The 22,725-nt window shown below is 39.5% G+C and overlaps 1 protein-coding gene across 2 annotated transcripts in view; it reads right to left on the reverse strand.

Annotated features, from left to right (window-relative positions):
- Positions 1-22,725, reverse strand: part of ypel1 (yippee-like 1) — a 45,083-nt gene that overhangs the window by 15,686 nt on the left and 6,672 nt on the right. For both annotated transcript variants that reach the window (XM_074670135.1, XM_074670134.1), the window contains exon 2: positions 18,640-18,924. In XM_074670135.1, coding sequence (XP_074526236.1) covers positions 18,640-18,756 — 117 coding nt within the window. In that variant the 5' untranslated portion in view covers positions 18,757-18,924. The remainder of the gene's footprint in view (positions 1-18,639; positions 18,925-22,725) is intronic.

Genomic DNA, 22,725 nt, shown 5'->3' on the forward strand with positions numbered 1-22,725 from the left:
TAGAATGAAATGAGGCACATGCAAAAAAGGGGACAAGGAAAACATTGAAAATGGCAAAAAAAAAAAAGTAAAAAAATGAGTTCGAAAAGAAGACCAAAAAAAAGACAGAGGACAAAAAGAGGTATAAAAAGAGGCCAGAGAAGACAGAGAAAATGGGGATTAAGAAAAAAACAGAAAAAAAAGAAGAAAACTCAGAAGAACAGAAAAAAACAGATGAACAAGAGGACTATGAAAAGCAGGACACAAGAAACAGAAAACCAAAGAGGGAAGGGAAAGAAAGACCAAAAAGATGTAAAAAAAAAAAGACAGGGAGGAAGACCTGAAATTCATATTAGTTGGCTTAAATGAAGACCAGAAAAAAGATGAAGAAGATGTAGTGAAAGATGTGAAAGCAGCCAGGAAAAAAATGAAAGAAAAGACAAAGAAAATGCAGCGGGAAAAGAAGGGAAAAAACAGGACATAGAATAACTTCTGGAGGAAGGAGAACCAGTCAAGAGAGAAAAAGATGCCAGACAGAGAAGAAAGAGAGAAGACAACAAAAAAACTGAATAAGTAAAAGGTGAAGAAGGAGACATGAAGACCAAGAGAAAGAGGAAGAGGGAGAGAAGAAGTAAAAATTAGGAAAAGTAAATTATTTGCTGTGAATGTTGGTGTCTATATTTCTGTTGTCATTGCTTCTATTGACAGTGTAATGTTTTCATGATTTTACTATGATCATTCTCATCGTTATTTCCCATGATGCTTTTCTTTCTTTTTCCTCTGACACTCATAATGATAAGATTTTAAGGACTGGCTCTCTGGTCTCTGTTGGTATAACAGTCTCACTGTTACATCCTCAACTTCACTGTTTGTGTTTGAAGTGAAGTCCACACACACACACACACACTGATACACACTCTTGTGTAGTCCAGAGCAACAAGACATGTGACCTTTAGCTGCGTGAGGGAACTAGGTCGATCCCCGCAGAGTCAACAACAAGTCCTCTCTGCAGTCCAGAGAGGAGGGGGGGGTCACCATGTGATGAGAGCTGGGTGTCAAATCTGTGCTCCAACCATCAACCAAACCACGGCAGAAAGAGACGCCTCTGTCTCTGCAGCCCTTATCTCTTTCCCACACTCTATTTTTACTTTGGCTTCATGTCTTTTTTTTTTTTTACTTGTGCAGCTTCGATGTAGATCACTCGGCTACACGAACATGAGGATCAGGAGGATGCTCGTCACATTTTAGCCCCGTTTGAATCTTACACCACGATTCGCCAAAAAAAGACAAAAGGAAGTGGATCATGTTTCCTCGCGGCAGACAGCAGCTTGACAGATTTTTTGGGGCTGCATGAAATCCTCCAGACTCCCAACAATCCTATTAGCAACCCAACAGGATCCAACAAGGGCTGTTTCCAAACTGTAAGAGGGCAGAGATGCATTCTGGGAGAACTCCCACAGGTTCTGCTGCTTAATAAAACATGAGTGAAGGAAGGAGTGTGGTTACACAGCTCGTTTCCTTAAGCCGCTACAATTGCACCAGTTTTAAAAAGCGCTTGTTCCCGAGAAATAAATTCTACAAAGCAAATCTCAAAATCCCTGAATCGTCTTGACCACACGGGACTGAAAGAAACAATACCTCGCTCAGAGAAATCCGCCTCCTTCAAGCCAGACACACAAAAACAAATCCAGCCCGAGAGGCAAAACGCTTCATCTGCACCGAGCCGCGGGTTCTCGCAGGCTGACAAAACTGCATCTGATTTGAAACCAGGATACACAACCAGGGTTTTATTTTTGCTTTCTGAAATGTGTGCCACAAAGCCACAGCTGAGTTGTGAAATAAAGATTAAAGCTATTAACAAACCTGCTGAGGTCGACTTGTCGTTTACCATCTGTCTCAACAGATGCCGGCTGAGTTAGCTGAGGGTTCAACTGCAACTTAAACGCATCCTGTTAAACCCAAAAGCTCAGAGCAAAGCCAGCGTAAGGAAATTATTTTAAGGGATTACACATCTTACAAGTGTACACATGTCCTGCATTACTTCTACGTCCAAATATGACTTCTACTTTAAGGGTTTACACACAATACTCTGTATGATTCAAAGGCCATGTGTCACTTTTTTCAGTCATCCAACCATGCAAACACAACTATACTTTTAGTTTCCCAATTTAAACAAATAAATCACATCATTGGAAAAAGATACCTTTAATTCCATTCAGTTAAAAGTTAAATCTGATTTACCTTGAGGGTTTAATTCTCAGATCTTGTAGGATTTTTTAACAGATGAAATCATGATACAGGAGCTCCTACCCAGAGCTTTTATTGTGACAGGATGCCAATCAGATGCTTTTTCGATCTCTCTAATGAGAACATTTTGCTGCTTTTAGGAGGCGTGGGTTTAAAACACAAGATGATTGGAGCAAAAACTTGCTAGTGTGCTTAAAAAAGGGTAAAATGTTCACTTTCAGATTCTGTACTATCTTTATGGAAGTGTTAAAGCTGGTGTCAAATTTCAGCTACTGTCTCTTTAAAAACTTCCTGGGATTCCAGAACCCAAGATTCCAGAACTCAGCACTCTGAAACCCAGCATTCCACAACTCAGCATTCTGGAATCCTCCAAAAAGTTAGGAAAGGAATAAAAAAAAAAATCCCTGATTGTAAGTCAGACAGTGTGTTGTTTATGATGCCCATATAAGGGGATTTCCAAGTTGGTGATGTCATGATTTGAGCAAATCTCATGGGGATCTCACTAAATTCTCATGTGACTTTCTGAACAAGCTGTTCACAGAAGTCTAAGGTCTCATCCTGGGATTACACCAACACAACATTTTGTAACAGTTTGTAACTTGTCCTCGTGTTTCATACTGACATTATATCAGCTTTTAGTGCCAGCCTCAAGTGGACACTTGTGGAACTGCAGGTTATAGCACTTCTACAACTGAGGTTGACTCTCAAAAAGTTTCTAATGTTATCTGAAACTAGTACAGCCTCTTTACTGTATTTGTACAATTAGCAGTGACGGCTAATAGGACACCACAGCGATAACTAGAATGAAGCACAGTCGGTGGTTATTCTGTCCAATCTTCTCCCCCAAAAACCTGCTGAAAACAATAAGCGCATGTCCAAAACCAGATCTGACAACAGTTGTTATTGTCACCCAGAGCACACTGCATCTTCTCTCCATCACTGTCACTTTATGTTTCCATCAGATTTAGAGTTACATCCTGCAGCAGACAGGAGCAGCGTCCTGAATCAGCTGGCAGTGAGCAGCAGAGAGCCGAGCGTGAAGGCCTGCAGTGTGAACGTGCTCCTCCAGCCACACCACGCCGCCTGCATACTGACGAGGGAGGGAGACTGTTTTATTCAGCACCTTGGCTCCAGCCCACCCATCAGGCTAATGAAGACCCTGTGATGAATGATCACACTTCTCTTTTTGCATCAACACACGCAGAGCCTTTTTGGTCGCGTTTCAGCTGGAAGTTTGCCAACACGCTGATGGTTTACATATGATTGACAGAGGAGCCAATTTATTACAATTTCCCCCCTCTCCCTTTTTTTAATATCATAATTAAACCAAGAGCAATCTGGGCCAGAAAGATCTTAATACACTGTGAAGTGCTCGACTGGCACTGGGGCACTGGGGATGGAAATATGGGTCGAGAGTGAAATAAAAAATGTTTTGTGGGAATGAAATTACATTTTTGGTTTGTGATGTCAAGGTCTGAGGAAATCTTGTGTCTCTCTTAATTCACATCGGACTTCAGAGCAACATATTTACCTCACAAAATGAAACTCACCTATGTTTAATACTGATAATCAACATTTTAACTAGAGGTGCACGGATCCAACTTTTGTGGTCCTGATACAGATACACCCTGTTGCCTGCTACCCTGTTGGCTATGGCTGCCTTTTGCAGCAGCTCTTTCTTCTTTGTCAGTTTCTTGTAATTTTTTCGTCTCTTTTTTGTAATCTTTGTATTTGGAGTGGATCATTACTTTGTGTGGCTCATCTGTTGGTCATGGACACCAAACTATTTTTACTACTTTTTCTCCTGTGTTTGTCTGGAGATCCTACATGTAACCATAGCTGCATTGTTTACATGTGAACTCAGCTGTTAGCAGCCTGTAGCATGTCAATGCTAACTGGTGTAAGGCCTGATGTCTTCCCACAAGGTGAGGAGAAGGAGGTGAGGATGGCATGCTGGTTCTCAGGTGTGAGCTAAGAAGAGACAACATGGACCTGTCCTTCCATCCATCTTTATTGGGAACGTAAGATCTATCTCCAATAAGATGGACGAGCTAGCTGTGCTAACCCAGCAACGGAGGGAATACCAGAAGGCAGAGTAGCATTATGCTATTCCCAGACATGGCTAACGGAGCTAACATCAGATACCAACGCCACATTGGAAGAGCTTCACCTGCTGTGAGCAGACAGGATCCAGGAGACAGAGATGGAGCATGACTGAAGAAGCTCAGTCCTGGACCCTGTGGAGGTGGAGGCTGGCTGAACTGGACAATGATGGACAAGCTGTCATCTTCTATTTTCTTATGGACCTTTTTGCACTTTCTATACACTTTCTTACTTTTGTTTTCTTGATTGCTGCTGTGACTTCGATTCCGTTGTACTTGTTACACTGACAATAAAGTTTTATTCTATTCTTTCACAACAAAGAAATAATCTACAAATTAAAAGAGATGAATAGATGAAAAATATAGCTTAGCCACAATGTTGTGTATCAGTGTCTGAAGAGAGAATCCAGACAGCCTCAGTTATATTCATATTCGTTCTTTTTTTAACAAAAGATTAAATGCAAATAGAAAACTTCTCAATCTCCATTCAGGTGAGCAGCAGTAAAACCTAAGCCTCCCACATGAAGTTCAGTGTTTGAGGGCAGCAGGGCGGGGCATTCAGGGGGCACTGTGCCGGTCACACTTCCTGTCTGGCCTCTGTGCTCAGGTTAATCCTCTCTTTCTGCTCCTCCATCTGCATCTTCCTCTCACCGGCTGGCATACCTGGAAGACCCTACGCACACGCTCAGGGGGGAGGGGAGATGCTCCTCTACACCTGGCTCTGGAGACTTCCAGCTCGAAAAACTGCAACTGAGGGAGAAAATGTGCCAGAGCCTGCAGAGCTCCTCCAACACTTCCTTTGTTTTTCTTTAAACTAGTTTCTTTTTTAACACAGTGGGAAAAAAAAAGATACTCAAAGAGAAATGTGGTGGTAGCGGAGGAGAACATTCTACAAATTTCACGTGGGATGAAAATCAATGGTGGACGGGGCGAGTGGCCTTGGCAGTGTGTAGTGGAAAACACCAGACTATGGTGTCATCTTCTCCTTAGTAATATAATCGGCTTAGAGGGCTTCGATGCTGAGGACCGTGATGCTGCTGAGGACTACTGAACACACAAATGCTAACCAGGCGTGGCAGAGCACACAGAGCTTATTATTAGAGCCCTGAGCAAAATCAATGTCAAGATATTACTCTGCCTCAAAAAAAGAGACGAAAAAGAAAACAATCAGCTGTCTCAGAAATAAACCTTATTCATTCCTCAAGAAGTTATCAGATGCAAAATAATGAATAAAAACACATTATTTATGATGTGTTTACACTTAAAAGGAATCTTTTAGATCTCCAAACCTGAGCTATATCTGTCAGTAAGTCTATTACACTACCCGCCCTCAGACAAACACAAAAAACGTGACACGTTTCTGTATCAATGCCACAAAAACATCTGATGTTTACCGTGTGAAACTTCCAGGAGACAGACAGACGGTTCAGAGAAGATCCTTTAATTAAATCCACTTATTAGTAAAGGGGATTGTTTGCCAGGAGTCACCTCATGGCAATGACCCAATAAACAAGGAAACACAAACCAGGTAACAGTGACACTCCTCCCTGCAGAGAGGTTTCAGTACCAACCAGCTCAGCAAATGTTTCTCAGCTGATTGTTTCCTGTATGACTCCAGTGGTGTTTAATTATTAAGAGTTAAAGGGAAACTTGTCCAAGTAGAATCTAAAATTTAATTCAGTGTTGAATCACAGAAACCAACAAACTCAAAAAGAGAAGATGGAACCAGTGCATCCAAACACAGAACTCCTTTCATCATATTTGACCTATAGGTAAAAACTGCTGCCTATGGAGGAGGATTAGATCAAGAAAAAAGTTTCTTATTAATCTTAAAGTTTTCTTTCACTTGTTGATATGTTATGGGAAACACACCCCTTCAAATCCAGTAGGATCCGTCCTCAGACTGATGTGCATGTGTTTGGTAAATGTCTCCAGGACCAGGACACACTGAGACACGAGAGGGAAAGTAAAGATTACACAGAGGTGAGATATTTACAAAAACTTCCCCAAAGACTAACAAAGCAGATTAGGTGCAGGAAGGTAAACACAAGCAGAGACTCATGGATGACTGCAAGGCTCTTTGAACAATGGAGTTACTATAGGGTTAATCCACAGGGTTCATTAGCTGTCATTTTTCTTGTAAATGTTTTGGACGAGCTGAGGACCTCATGTCACACATTAGTGTCACAGATGACAGAAGAAAGAGGCATTTTTTAATGATCAAGTATTCACACCACATTCATAAACTGATAGAGGATGCTACTGTAAGGGGACCATGAATACCTCAAAGACACTTTGTCATGTGACTGCAGGTGCTGGTATCAAACCACAAAGCTTATAGATAGACAACCAATTCTACCACTGAGCTGCAGTAACCTCAAAGTAGATTAACAAAGATTTAAGAAAGGTGATTGTACAAACGTAACCTACTGCATCAAAACGGTAATGCATCTCAATTCAGCAGGATCATATTATAACACAACATAATGTAGCAAAATATAACTTAGCCTAACATGTTATGATGAAACACAACGTAGCTTAACAAATTAGAGTGGAACAAAATGTGGTTGTAACATAGCGTAGCCAAACTTAACGTAGCGTAACTCAACATAGCACAACTCAACGTAGTGTAACTCAACATAGCACAACTCAACGTAGTGTAACTCAACATAGCGTAACTCAACGTAGTGTAACACAACATAGCGTAACACAACGTAGTGTAACACAACATAGCGTAACACAATGTAGTGTCAAACAACGTAGTGTAACACAACGTCGCGAAACACAACGTCGCGAAACACAACGTCGCAAAACACAACGTCGCGAAACACAACGTCGCGAAACACAACGTCGCGAAACACAACGTCGCGAAACACAACGTAGCGAAACACAACGTAGCGAAACACAACGTAGCGAAACACAACGTAGCGAAACACAACGTAGCGAAACACAACGTAGCGAAACACAACGTAGCGAAACACAACGTAGCGAAACACAACGTAGCGTAAACTTAACATAGTGTAAGTTAATGTAGGGTAAGTTAATGTAGCGTAACATGATGTAGCATAACTTAATATAGCACAAGTTAACGTAATGTAACTTAGTGTGTAAAGTAAATTAGAGTACATAGTGTTACGTAGCGTAACTCAATGTAGCGTAACTTAACATAGTGTAACACAATGTGAAGTAACACAACCTGAAGTAACACAATGTAGCTTTACCTCTGGCGGATTAATGCACAGGGTCAACTAGGCTGCAGCCTAGGGGCCCCCACGTGTGCAGGGGCCCTTGGCTCCAGGGGCTTGATTTACCTGAGCCTGATTCTTCCTCAGCTCTTCATAACAACAAGAAACATTTCTCATTATTTATTTAATTTAATTATTTCCATTCTATTAATTCTTTTTTAATCAAAGCAAAAATATGTCATTTATTTTTTTTGTATTGACGGTTTACTGTCAATTTGCTGTTATTTATCCATAATGCGCATGTATTTTCTTGTAATCAAAATTTGAAAAATACGTTTTTCAATGTTTTCTTGTTGACTGTCTTTACTGCTGATTTACAACAAACAAAAATAAATATTTATACTGTTATCAAGAGGTCTGTCGTTCACACAATGTGGCAGGTCCCCAGTTGGGCTGGTTTGGGCTTGTTTCCTAAGAGCTGGTCGCTTATTTCTATCACCAGATCTGGCAGCCTAGGGGCCCATGACTACCTTAATCCTCTGAGCGTAACACAAAGTAGCATAACATCGTAACTAAACACAACATAGGGCAACATAACTTAGTGCTGAATAACATAGCAGAACAAATCGAAGAGTAACATAATGAAGTGTAGCATTAATTAGCATATCGCTATGTAGCATATAATGTAACGCAACACAATGTTTGTAATATCATGTCATTTTGTAACCTATGGTTTTGTATTGTATTCCAACGAAACATTACTTATTGTCACATATTGTGTGTTAATGTAACACAATGTAATGTAACCTGGTGAATTGTATCTTATCATAACCTATCATATCAAGGCGTGTAGTTTTACATATCCTTTTGTTTTTGTTTTGTATCACAAAGTATCTTATCCCAACCTCTAATACTGTAATTTATCTGGGTGTGTTGTGTCACATTTTATTGTATCATATCATGACTTAATGTAAAATCATGACTATAAAAATACTCATTTCTGCAACAAGACTTACAAATGAAAACATAAAGATGCCACAGAATACAATTTTCTTCCTTAACTCTTAAATTAACTCTTCCTCCTCCTCTTCCGTGTGCCTTTGACTTATTACGAGCGCCGTCTGTCGCTCTCTAAGTGACAGATAATAAGATAAAAGTAAGATGTTTCTGTTCTCGTCGGGCGTCGGTGCTCCTCAGGTCAGCGTGGGAGCGGCTGAAAATGCTAAAGGCTGTTATGTTTATGTGTTTGTTCTCTCAGAGTCACGCCACGCTGTTTTGGAGACTCCTCACAGCTGACACTGGGAGCAGGAATGCTGGAGAACCAGTAACACCAGAGCTCTCCTAACTGGGAGATGTGAATAAAGTAGATTTATCACTGCTCAGAAGCTGCAGCTTAGGGAGTTGAAACAAGCAGCCGTGTTTGGAAAGTAGCCCAGTTTGGTTTGTGGTTTCTATTTACAGAAGCATGAATTAAACCCCTGGTATTTGGTGCTGCATTATTTACAGATTGCCATTTTAATTAGTTGTCTTATAACCCCCGCTGTTTACCCTGATAAGACACCATAACATACAAGTATCTTCTCAGAAGAGTTTGTGTTTGTTTTGTTGTGGTTGGCGTCACATGGATGATCTGATATTTGCATTAAGATGACACTTGGCTGCAGTTCAACAGAACAATAATTTCTGAATTCTTTTTAGCCAAAGATAACAGAGAGGATGCATCTTTTGAATCCCAAACCTCTACATAAACAGAGGCCTACAACAAGCCTGGTGTCAAGAAAGTTGGAAAAGCATTTAAAAAGAAGCATTTAAACGCCATATTTTTATGAAAGCACAAAGTCAAATGTTGACAATTTGGATCTATTTGTGGAAAATTCTGAATTTAACACCAGCAGCGCGTTTCAAAGCGTTGCAACAGGGTCATGTTAACCACTTTGTTTCATTTCTTTTTCTTCCAAAAACCCTCTGATCATTTAGAAACAAGGAGACTAATTGCTATACTTCTGAAGGAGAGGATTTCAGCTGCTCCACAGTGTGGGATCTCTTTTGTTTCATTTCACATTACATGTGCCAAACATTTTCATGTGTTGACAAGTCAGGAGGCAGGCAAGCTAGTTTAACACCCTGACACTCTTACTTCACAGTCATGCTGCTGTCTTACATCTATGGTGGGCTGGGGATCATCAAAACATTTTGCTTTAAACAACATATAATCTGTTTTTAAATTATAATATCAAACAATATAATGGGAAAAAAATTAAAAGAAACCAAGGGCAAATGTGTGGTGAGCTCTAAAAATGTGTTTTTTTGAGGTGGGATTTGAAACTGTGAAGAGAGCCAGAGGCAGAGTAATCCAGAGACACCTTCACAAATGTGCAGGTTACCCCGTTCAGCTCTTGGCCCCTCCCCGTTACAGATGCTGGCTTTTGAACTAGCTGCTGGGAAGAATCCAGGTGTTTCCTCTTCTCTCAGAAGAGAAGGATGCAGCGTCCCTGATTTCCAAAACAAGTGTCAAGTTTGGATTCTCTGGACTTCCTTGGGGCAATTTTTGACTTCACCTTAGTCCACCTTCAATACTATTCTAATGTTACTGGCAGATAAGAAAATTTTCCATATTTTTTTAAATTTCAAAATAAGTTAACTTTATAAAGCATGCATAGAAAAAAAGTTCTTTGGTTACCACATTTGTAGGGATGGGAATCCAAAACCAATTCCAGTTGAGAATCGTTAACAGTTCCATAAAATAATCGGTATCATTAATCTTTTTGCTAATCAATTCCCTCATCAGTTCCATTCAATTGACAGGGTTCAGAAGTGTCAGAATTTGGCTTAATTTCAATTACACCTGCTGCACAACCTCAAGTGAGTGGAAATGCCAGCAACTTGCAGAAGCAGTTATCTATACTGGGATGTATGTTTGGCATTGTTGCCACTGAAAATCAGACCATTTGCCCACATGCAAAATTTGCTGGAATCGATAAGGGAATTGTTAAAGAATTGGATCGATTAGCAGGATCGTTAACAGCATTGGGATTGATAAAATCTTATCAATTCCCATCCCTGCACATTTGATCTTAAGGCAAAAACTGCTGTTTATAAAAGGTTTCATTAGGGCGAGTGAAAAATGTTTTGAAAGTCAGGCCATCAAGAAAAATATAAAAAGAATCACTTTTTTCCCTCAAGTTCTGACTTCAATGCCACAATTCTTGGGAAAAATAAATTATTATGACTGTTTAATTTGGATTCCATGGACATGGCATAATTTTCCCCTTAACCTCAGTCCACCTTCAATCCTACTTTGGTGCTACTGACATTTGAGACAGTTTCCCAATTTTCTTTTTTTAAATGATTTTGTAAAAAAGAGGAAACAATTCATAAAGCGTGGATAAATAAAGTGTTTTTCTCTCTGTACACAGAGGGGAGGGTTCTTGTCTCAGCAGTCACTGGTTTTACTCCCAGCTAAAGCCATTTGATGCATGTCTCCACTCAGTTTCTACTCCCCATATTTCCTGTCTCTCCAGCTGTCCTACCCAATAAAAGGCAAAAATGCCTTGAATAATAATACTTAAAAGGAAAAAAGAATTCTTCAAGAGTCAAATGATTTTTTGTCAAAGTTTGACAGAAACCTCTGGAAAAGGGGCGCTGCTTTGGTCAGGTGGCCTGTGGCTGCTTGTGACCCCCACTCTCTGTTCTCATATTTTCCCTCTCAATCCACACTCCTCTCCTCTAAACAAAACAGAAGTTCAGACAAGAAAATATAGAGAGCATGAGATGGTACTCTGCACTTTACAAAAAATCAAACTTGAGGCTTCTTTACATCAAATTTCAATGTAAGACTCATCTGGTTTCTGCATTAAATCTAATCTCAAGAGTGAATCTTCAGCACACAGGTCATCAGTACAGTAAGCATTCCCGAACTTATCCCAGCTGACTCTGAAATCCTCCAGAAAACCCTCATTTACAAGCGGGCGTTTAACCTCCACTCTGTGTTTTGGCACAGGCTTCACTGTAGACTGCAGATGGACTTGACCGGGCTTCATCACAGCCAATAATCTGTAAAAGCATTTCCTCTTTTCCTCTCGATATGCTCGTCTATTCATCCCAGGCCAAGTGGAGGCAGAAGAAAGACGGGGAGCTGTGTTGTACTTCAAAAAATGATGGAGAGGCGCTCTCTGAGGGTTAAAGCAGCATCTAATAAATCTCTGTTTAATCTGCCTCACACTGGCTCCAGTGAATATTTAAAACAAAGCTTCAGAGCAGAGTATGGTCCTAACTACCTGTTTCATATCCAATAAAGTGGAACTGATTGATGTATTTATTATAGAAATGTGAGTTTGATCATCATTTGGTTTCAGGGCTACTAATGCTTAACTGTTATAAGAGTAAGTGGTATAAAAGGCAACATTAAATCGCTAAAGTGTGAGTTCAGTTGCCTTTAAAACTCATAATTTAACAAATCCATCCTGTCATGTAACTTTGCTCTAAAGCTCCAGTTGATGATTTTGTGGGTTTTTCGTGACAAACAGTTCCTCTCAGGAGCTTTAACTTGCTTTAACTTTCTAGATAACGGAAAAAAAAATTGAGACTAAATGTGGTCTTTCCTGACCATTGTTTAGTATTTTATAGACTAATTTCAAAACTTCTTATTTTTCAGGTTATTTGAAGTCCGTCTAATCAAAAGCAAAGCTTCCTTCACTGACACTGAATGATTTCATACCTGTCTGCATCTTCCTGTGTGCTCATCCCTCCAGCTAGAAATTCTCCTTTCTAAAAAACTCATTCTTTGAGTTGTATTGCTGTCACTTCTCGTGGTTCCTTTTTTTACGTCTTGTTTTAGACTGGGTGTACTTTCTGCTCAGAAAAAAATAGAGGATGTGAATCAAAAAGGAAGGTGCAACGGATAAAAACTGATGCTTCAAGCTTGAGGACAAATCTTTGGTGTCTTCTGTTGCCTCGTGTGTTAATGCTTCTACTTTTAATTTCTGTCTTTGAATTCCTGCCAAATATCTGCATCAACTCCTTTCGCCAAACCCCCTTTTCCTCTTCCGCCTCACTCCTCCACTTCCAGATGAAAGTTGCCGCTGCAGCATTTTAACTCGCAGCGCAGCAGGAGCCAATAAAACCTCACCGCATCCAAAACCTTCATCGTAAAACACCTCGTTCTGCCTCGTCACAGCGTTTGCAGCGTTCATAAATCCTCGCGTGTGACATGAGTGTGGGACAAGTTAAGTGAGGTGAAGATGAAGCAGGGTGTCTCTCTCTTCAGCTGAAGTCACATCAGCGTGATTTATGATGTTGTTTGACAATTAAAACCCTGTGAAGTCCTTGTTGTGCAGACTTCACAGCATCAAAATTACCATCTTGAGACTGGAAGAGAAACAGCGCAGTCTGTTTACCGAGCTCTTCTTCCCGCTTGCACTAACAAGCTGTGAGCTTCCAAAACTCTGCGCCGCAGGAGGCCGATGCATTTGGACGTGGAGATGGCGAGCGGAGCAGATTGATCATCTTTGCCATTTGAATAATCGGCTTAGAGCGTGGTGAGAGTGCAGCGCACTGTCACCGTGTTATTATAACACAGAAAGGTCGCTGCAGCTCTGGATCATCTGATAGTTCAGAAACTTCACTCGCTCTTTGCTCAGCAGCTGTCGATTAAAGCAGCACACTGCATGTTTCCGCGGCTCAAAATGTCAGCAACTGTTTGGACAGCGTGGACTTCAGTTCCCACGAATCCTGTTTGCTGATGCAGTCATGAGGATGTTACGGAGCCTCAGGTTTTCTGATTGGACAGATAAACGACCAAAAGTGACAAAACAAACTCAAACAGGGAAAATGGATCCTGAACATCCTGCTGTGAGCTCTGACTGTAAGACTGAGCTGTTTTGTTTGTTTATTCATTTGCCTCTGCTCATAAACCTCCTGCATCCTGTCCACAGTAGTTAGCCAAAACTCATCAGAAGTTGCTCATGATGCAAAAAGTGAACTTGGAGAAACACTTGGAAGTTCTGCAATCTAGAAAAAGAGAAATCTTTGATGATTTTGATTTCCATCACAGTTTTGCACAAATTTACTTTCAAACTAGGGGTGGGCGATATAGCCTCCAATTATATCACAGTATTTTAAGGAAATTTGCGATAACAATATTTGTGACGATTTTGGGGAAAAAAACGAAAAACTTATTATTAGTGGTTGCTGCTTCTGAATAACAGCCTTTTTAAATGATACTATATTTGAAATGTAAACATGGTAAGTATGTCAGATCCAGAGGAAATCTGATGTTTTGGAGGAGGAAAAGTTAATCTTGCAGGAGAAAAACTTCATGATTCTATACGACACAATATATTCTTTCTATAAGGACACTAACATAAAGAAGAAGGCATAGACTGAAGGCGCTGAAGTTTTAGGAGGGCCAGATGAGTTTAATGTACTAATTAACTACCATGAAAGTACGTTGCCATGGGTGGGATCCCTGCAGGACATGTGGTTCGACTGTGATCTTGGGTATCAAGCTGCTTTGGGTGCTGCCCTGCGCGGCGCTCCAGAGACACATCCAGTATGAATTGGCACGTGCCCAAAATCCACAGATCTGCGCTACATGTGTGAATTAGGGTCAATGCTGGTAAAGGCTTCGGATGTACAGCTCGACCACTAGTCCATTGTAGAGGCAAAAAAATCCACTGATAATAGCGTAGCTTTTATGTCCTCCTCATTTGTCTTCATAGCCTGGTTGTATTGGCCGTGTGTTTCAGCTTTAGGTGGTGGGACATGTTTGTGGTGTTGCCACCCTACACTGTAATAGTTCTCCTGCACATTTGCTGCATGTCTGATCTTTGGTCAGCCAAACCACCTCCACATCACTGAGGTAGCTCCTCTTTTAAGCACTAAATCCTCATGCGAGGACCAAGTTGATGCGACCATTGTTGTTTTGTACACAGCAGGGAGCGTCATACATCATTGTGTCTCTGCACTGTAAATATCGCGAAATGACTAATTTATACCGTCAAAAATTACACCAGTATTATCATAGACAGTATGATATGGTACACCCCTAGTTTAAACTTTGTAAAGAACAGCAGCACAAACTCAGGATTCATGCTCGTCTCTGTGGCGGTATAGAAAAAGCCCTGACAGAGTTAGACTCTCACCCAGCAGCAGCTCTGCTGACACAGCCGCTCTTTTATAATGTTTGGGCCTTTCTGGTGGAGTGGAGGCCTGCGATGGTGAGCGATAGCTGGATATAAAAGTTTTGCAAGCACTTTGATTTTAATGTCTTGTAGAAAAATCTGCTTTCATCGATCATTATTGCTTCTTCCTTTTTGATAAATCAGTTTTAGTAATCATGCATGTTTGCTCATTTTGCAAAAGCTTGGCTCATTTCATGTTTTTGCATTCATACATACTCTCTGTGCAAACCCTGAAGGTGAATTAGGATGAACTGAAACGAGTCACAATGGGACACTAACAGAACAGCTGCCAATGAAAATTGACTCTTTGCCACAACTTTATTGCATCTGAGGCTCTGTGAATGTCTGCACGATTAGACACGGAGCATTACTTTTAAACAGACTTTCAAATTAGAGGTCAATTCTAAGGATTGTTCAACTTTTCCCTTTTCTGAGGCGTCTTTAAAGAAATTATGCAATATTAATTTGAGAGGAGCTCATTTAAATTCACATCAGCACCGCCAGAAACTTTCTGATGCTTATGAGACGCTGTCACAGGGAGTCAGCTCAGGTCACAAATATCCCCGTCAGCCATCTGACGGCAACACTGCATTAAACAAGAGACACGTCTTCTTCCCTGTGAACCGAGAGGGCTCAGAGTCTCCTGCTCAGCAGGGGGGATTATTGCTGCAGATGGTCCTGATGATGAGGAGGATGGTGACATTTTACCAAATTGTTTCCTCAAGTGGGAAAAGAGCAGTGTCACAAATATTCCTCACTGATCTTCTGAACATAAACAAGTAGGAATGTAAGTTTGGCTCAGAGAGATCTGCCTTCTGGGATCATTTTAGATATGTTTATTAAAGGGGGCTGTAACTTCGACAAAAACACCTTCAAATATTAAAAATACAGCAAATCAGAAACGCTAGGTACTGACTTTTAAGGAGAATAAATTTAAATAAGGAAAAAATTATAGGCTTTGATTTTCAGGAGGAGTTTGCCTGATTTGTACACCTATAAATCAGAATGTACGTGTATATATAAAGATAAAATATAATGTTTTGTTAGCATATATGCATCTAAGTGTTGACAGAAAAATAAGAGTCAGATAAAGGGGAAGGTTTGTGTACATTTTTACATTTTTCTACAAGTTTTGCACATGCAAAATAAGATACTTTGATACTTGCAAGTGGAATTTATTGATTTTACTTTTGGGATTTTTTTTTCTCTTTAATGATTCTTTTTTATTTACATTTTTGAAACAAATAAATTAAATTAATCACTGTTTTTCTCTTGATAATGACTCATATGTCCAGATTTAATGAATAAAGATGTAAAAGTTGGTAACAGACTGTAAGACATCGGTCTAATAGACAAAATCTTGATTGTAAAGGTGAAAAAAAAGTTTTAGGTACAGAATTTTATCATATTTTTTAGAAAAAAATCTGCTTCAAAAAGGTCTGTGACTAAAACGTCAAAATAAATGTATTTTTCAGGAAGCTGGCCAGTGTGCATGAAATTTTTTCTTCAGTTACTTTGCCCCTTTCCAACGCACCTGCCCGAGAAATAGATGAACCAAGATTTTTGCTGTTCGATTATAAAAACTAGAAAAACACTCAGAGAGCAAAGACCTTCGCCAAGCATGTTGTGATTGTCACCAACACTTTAGTCTTACTTTAATGTTATACTCTCTTTCAGCAGACTGTCTGCTACAATTTGGTGTTAGTTGCAGGTTTGTACGATAATTTGTTTCCTGACAGTGTTGAAAATTATGATGACCCAGAATATATTTCATATTCTGGATCTTGGTATCCAGAATATTCCCAGGATCTAGATCGTACTTTTACATTTGTCAGAAATTATGGTGACCTTCTCTTGTATTATTTTGTAAAGCAATCCAACCATTTATCATGGAGTTATATACACATATGGTGAAAACAGCCCTATCTCACACTGATACAGAATCTTTTAAAAAATTCCTGGATCTATACGGTGATCCGGATCACCTCCAAAATGTAATCATTTCTTTCTTATCCCATTTTGAACATTTCCTGAAAATTTCCTCAAAATCTGTTTGTTACTTTTTGAGTTATGCTGTTCACAGACAAACTCCCCAAAAACATAACCTCCTTGGCGGAGATAATAAAAACGTACAGATTGTTAATGTGGAAGTAATCATTAATATTTGGCCTGGAGTCACATTTAACCTCAAAGTTCTGCTGTATTCAGCACCTGTAGATATCTAGGAGGGTCTGTTACAGCCTGAAAACACAAACAGGAGAGCGCTGAGGGGGATCTGAAACATGATGGTCATGAGTTTTCACATCATATTTTGAAAATAAACCCTCTGACGTCTCGGTCGGCTGCAGCAGGGCTTTCACTTTTTCAAAAACAAGGGCAGGAAACAAAAATAGCAAAGACTGTCACACTTTCAAAGACTGACCGGCTCCTCTGTGCCCGGCAGACACAGCTTCAGTAATAACAGCAGCAGAGGATGTCACGTGAGGCTTTGGAGAATTTATAAGCACAAATAAATTTCAGATGCAAAAGCAGAGCGGTGCACGAGTTTCAGAGATGCAATAAGGAAGGTGAGCGTCTCATAAAATTTCACTGCTGTCAATACAAAGTGCCGTTTTCCAGGACTGATACCAGAGGACGAGGCTCGATCAGTGCAGACTCCCCGCTGAGTGAGAGTCACAGTTCAGCTGAAGTCACATTTACTCATTTCCAAATATCACAGAGACACCGTCAAATTTCATCATCATGTCTCATTATGACGCCCAAAACAAGATTAATGGGACCAAGATAATCACTTTCAGATGCAGAGGTGTTTCTGAATGCATCAAGGATTGATTTGAATAATGAGAAATGGGATGAAACTTCAGAAACTGTTCAGTGAATAGCTGACAAACTGGAGCGCTGATGGCTTGTGTATTCCTCTGAAACCATTTATCTAAAGCCACATCAATCAATATCTCTGCTACAAACAGCAAATCAAATGTGTAAAATAAAGGATGTAGCTGGCAGGAACAAACCTTTGCTAGACTATGAGCTAGCTCTGTAGCTCTAATATCCTTTAAAGAGTCTTTATCTAATTAATTAGTTTTTAAGACACATTTCTTTTAAATCAGACTAATTCTTATTTAGACGCTGTTTAAACAAAAAATTTTTGATAGAAATAATTTCCACATCCTTTGTAAATAGTTCCCAACATTGCCTTTGCAAAACAGATGCTACAAGTGAGATTTTATTTGAGTTAGCAGGCAAACTGAAAAACTAAAGCTGGTGTGCTAGCTGCTAACAGGCTAGCCAGCTTGAAAATGCTACTGAAAGTCACACCAGTTAAACTACACAAATTTAGAAATATTTAAAATCTTATATTTATACATTTTTGCAAAAATATTATACAATATATGTAAAAAAAATTACTCCAGTTTTTGGAAGAGTTAGGCAGAGTGTATGTTTTTAAAGAAAAACACAGGAATTAAAGTTTCAAATCCTGTTTACAGGATGAAAGTCTGCTAGATGCTAAAGCTAATTTTGAGAAAAATGTGTTGCCAAAATATTCAAGGACTGTTGCACAGACAGGCTCCTTAAACTAACTGCTCTGGAGTACAAAAATGTGTCCCACTGACTCTTATTAAATAATTACTCAGACAGCAGTGTCTGGACAGTCTGAACTAAGACCACCGTGTAAATTTTACGCATATTTTATTAAGCTGAAGTGTCAACATACTCAGTGTAAATTTGCATCCAAGCATCTTTAACTTAGTACATCACTTTGACCTTCCTTGTGTCACCAAATTTGGCCTCTGAGGAATTTATGACATAAGTACAAAGCGCCCTGTAGCCTTTTTCATGTATATAAAAAAAGACAGCCACATTGGATGACACGTGCATCGCTGCAGGGTGCCAGAAATGAAGGACAGGAAAGACTGGCTGTGAACTCGTGTGCAGCTCTAGTACCTTTGAGATGAGCTCGTCGTGGTTGGCCAGGTGCGCCCGGCAGTGGATGCAGCTGTAGGTGCGGTGGCAGGAGGGCAGGTAAGCCTGGAAGGTCTTTGACTTGGTCATCTTCACCATGTCAGTGGGGCAGGGCTCCTCGCTGGTGTCAGGGCTGGCACTGGAAGAGTTGCAGCTCTGCTGGACTTGCTGACAGAAGAAACACTGGAAGATGCAAGCAAAAGCCGTCGTTGTTGTGGAGTGGGTGTGTGGCACGCTCCACACAGACACCACAGGAGAAAATCAAACCTGCAGGGGGGAGATGGAGAGGGAGGAGATGTGATGAGGGACACGTTCCATACGTCCTATTTTTAGACCTCATGATCTTGATTGCATTTCCAACATAAACACATCTTGTTAGCTTGAGCAATCATCTGATTACAGTGATCTATTATGTGATTACAATGGCATGTTGTGGACTACCAACATGGCTGAGTGCTGATGCAACTTATAATTATGACATGCCAAACAAAACACCACATAAACACATTTCACAGCTGTAATATTCTGAGTTATGACAGGAACAAATTCATGTTCGTATTGTTTTAGTAGACTGACGGATACAGGAGGAGATTACTGGAGATCAGTAAAACCTCACATATTGTTTTCCTGTCAAGAAAATAATTCACAATCTGCGTTTCTTTAATTATCCTGAACTTCCTGCAGACTTGCAGAAAAAGTTTGTGATGTGTGTTTTCCTCTAAATTTGTTTTTAATTAGTGCCATCTTCATTAAATCCAAAATACAAGGCATTCAGGATTACAATGCAGAAGCTGTCATTGTTGTTGCTGGTGGTTGTATTTGCTTTTGGAAGCCATTCAGAGGCAGCAGCATCCGTTTCAAAGTGTTTCATAAGCAGTCAAAAATGCCTCACAGGATCTTTAAGCTAAAGGGTAAAGTCCTTCCAAAAAAAACCCCTTACTAAGTCAAAAATAAGGATGGGAATCGAAAACAGGTTCCTGTTGAGAATCAATAAGAAATGTTTTAATCCTTCGATATCGTTAGCCTTTGTGCTTAACGATTCCCTTATCAATTCTTTACATTGTGCTGGAGCCGCCGGGCCTTACGTCGACAAGTCTGCTGCAGCTATCTTAGCTTAGCAGTTAGATAACGTTTCCCAAGAAAACTCTGATTCAGGATTTTCCGCTTAAAGTTTTGTTGAGGAACTGACTTCATAAAGAAATGTACATTACTCTCTCTAAGGAGATTCATATTTAGTACATTCAAAATGGTATAAATCACCTTATTTGCCAAAATAACAAAATAGCCCAAGCTTGATGCTAACGTATATGGGAAACTGCATTGAAATGCTAGCAGTTAGCATACATCAGTATAACTTCAGCTTCAGAATAGAATTTCAACTTTCATCACAGAAACATATCACATCAACTCTTAGTAAAAAATAATGAGAATTCCAAATGTCAAAAGCTAACAGACAACTGAAAGGCTCATGGCTGACTTCATAACTACGGAAAGGTTCCAAACAACTTAAACTATTGCTATAACCACTTTGAGACACTAGATGGCCTACTTGAATGATTAATATATTACAACACAGTTCATCAAAGTCACATTGTGTGCAATTTCTACCTGTTTCTGTATAATTATGACCAGAAATATCCAGACTCAGGGACCAATTACATTTTATTCACTTAAGCTCAATTAAATGTTGTTGACACAGAAAACCTGTAAAGCTATTTTTTTGTACCAAAAAAATTCCCAACAGGAATTGATAAGGGAATAGATAAAGAATCAGATCGATAAGCAGAATCGGTAAGGGATTGACAAAATCTGATCAATTCCCATCCCTAGTCACAAACTACCCAGTTTCAACATACTGAGTTGTGTTATTGTTTGGCCTCACAAGGCTTATATAAGGTGCATTTTAACAAGTGTAACACCCAAACTAACGAAAATAATGCCACAGAAAAGATGTTTTTATTTCCCCTCCTCCTGTGTCCAGATTACCACAGTTTTGGCTCACCTACATTGGCAGCCTCTTGTTTTTTTGATTAATTTAAAGATTATATCAATCATGTTTACAGCTGAACTTTCCTTTCTAGCTTTTATCCCACTTGAGCCAGGATGCAGTCTGAGATCCTCTGGCAGAGCTCTGCTGGCTTTTCCAAGATCCAGACTGAAGACCAAAGGTGACAGAGCTGTTTCTCTTCGAGCACCTACACTTTGGAAAGTCTGCCAGAGGAGTTCAGACCTGCAGAGTCAGTTCCTGGTTTATTTCATTACTTAGGATACACTTTTATAGAAAAGCTTTTATTTTGGAAATTCTATTAAATCCTAACTTCGAGTTTATGGTTTATTTTATAAAAATGCTTTTAGATTTATTTCTTGGCTTATTTTTTGTTAGCTCTTCATTTTTTTGCCCAGTGTGAAGCACTTTGTTAACTGTATTGAAAATTTTGATATAAATGAAGTATTATCATTGTTTTTATTACAATATATATACAAAGTACAATTACAATGGGGGACACTGAGTTGTGAAATTGAAAACCTACAACCTATTACTCGATTGTTGTACAGATGTGGTTCTCTCTGCTCGTGCAAAACGAAAGCAGGCGTAGAGATCAAAGTCATCATACGTTTTTAAATTGATGTAATCTCCCGTGGAGAGCACGTCAGTGACACAAAACAGCTGGCAAACCCTCTGCTTCACCTCGTTCTCCAAATCATCCCATCGTTTCACAAGGATGCATCATGACAGCCGGTGTTATACCAGAGCCTTAACACCTGTTCACAGCGAGGTATGACATTTAAATTGTAGCCTGTGCTTATGGTGGAACAAAATAAGCTGTTGCAACACCTAACTTGTTTGTTAGTTCGTTAAAGAAATTAACAATCAGTCTGATAATCTAACTGCTCATGGTCTTTCTTCTTTTCAACACAACTTTAAAAAAACACATGACAACAAGAATAAGATTTTAAAAGCTGAAATCATCCAACTCAAAGGTTAAAACTAAAAGACAAGATAAAGATGCAAATTAGAGATGGTAGCAGTATAAAAGGAACAAAAATACCTCTTTATAGGCTGAGATGAATGTGGCAGGCCTGCTCTACAGTAACAAATGCATACCAGCTCAGTTCATATACAGGACAGGCCAGAATAGCCGATGACACAATGCAGGCAAGACACAATGAATATGCAACCTTTTAAAAAGAGATTGACAAAAACGTCTCTGCAGGTGCAACATGACCACAAAAATTCAGCACTGCATACCTGTTCCACTGTGCTGCTTTCTGCACGACACACTGACCAATTAAACACTTTAAATACAGAAAATAAACAAAAAGCTGCAGATTAATCTCTTAAAAGATATTAGCATCATCAATAAAGTTGATTTAGACTATTTCTTGAAAAACATCACTTCTCTGCTTCATTACAACTACTACTCACTGCATTTTATACCCTGTTTATTTACCCCGTCCACCGCATTATTGTTATTATTAATCGTTTTGTTTGTGTTTTTGTGTTCGCGGTTTAGAGCTAGTGGGAACTAAAGGGCTCAGATGTCAGAGGAAATATTTCACACTGCTGTTGTTCCTGTTGCTCTGAGTTCAGAGATGATGGCTGTTTGGTCACTTTAAGTGGACTCTGGGGTTTGAGGTTGCTGAGGCTTTTTATGCCTTTCACTGTATATTTTTCTGTGGTATTTTACTGTTACTGTGTTGTTTGTATTGATTGTTTTTTTTTTCAGTTTTTTGTAATGCACTTTGTATTTCTATCCCGTTGAAGAAGGACTGTGAAAACTGAGTGAAGTAAGATTTGACCTGGTGTGATGTATACGTGTTTATCTTCTGTTGAAGTTCACCAGCTTAAGTTTCAAAGGCTACTATAAATACAGTGTTGTTGTACATGTTAAAATGTTTGACTTCCTTTAGTTTATGCTACGTTTAAACTTACTCTGTGCATTATTTAAAGTTACATTTACACTATCATGGTTTTATTGTAGGCTCATGAGTCATTTGTAATTGTCATCAGGCGAAACAAGCAGAAGAAGTGCTGAAACTAAGCGTTCTTAAAGCAAAAGTTAAACA

Source organism: Halichoeres trimaculatus, unplaced genomic scaffold (genome assembly GCF_033239565.1).
Source record: "Halichoeres trimaculatus isolate MK-OKI-2021-1 unplaced genomic scaffold, fHalTri1.1 fHalTri1_scaffold_5, whole genome shotgun sequence".
NCBI classification, from domain to species: Eukaryota; Metazoa; Chordata; class Actinopteri; order Labriformes; family Labridae; genus Halichoeres; species Halichoeres trimaculatus.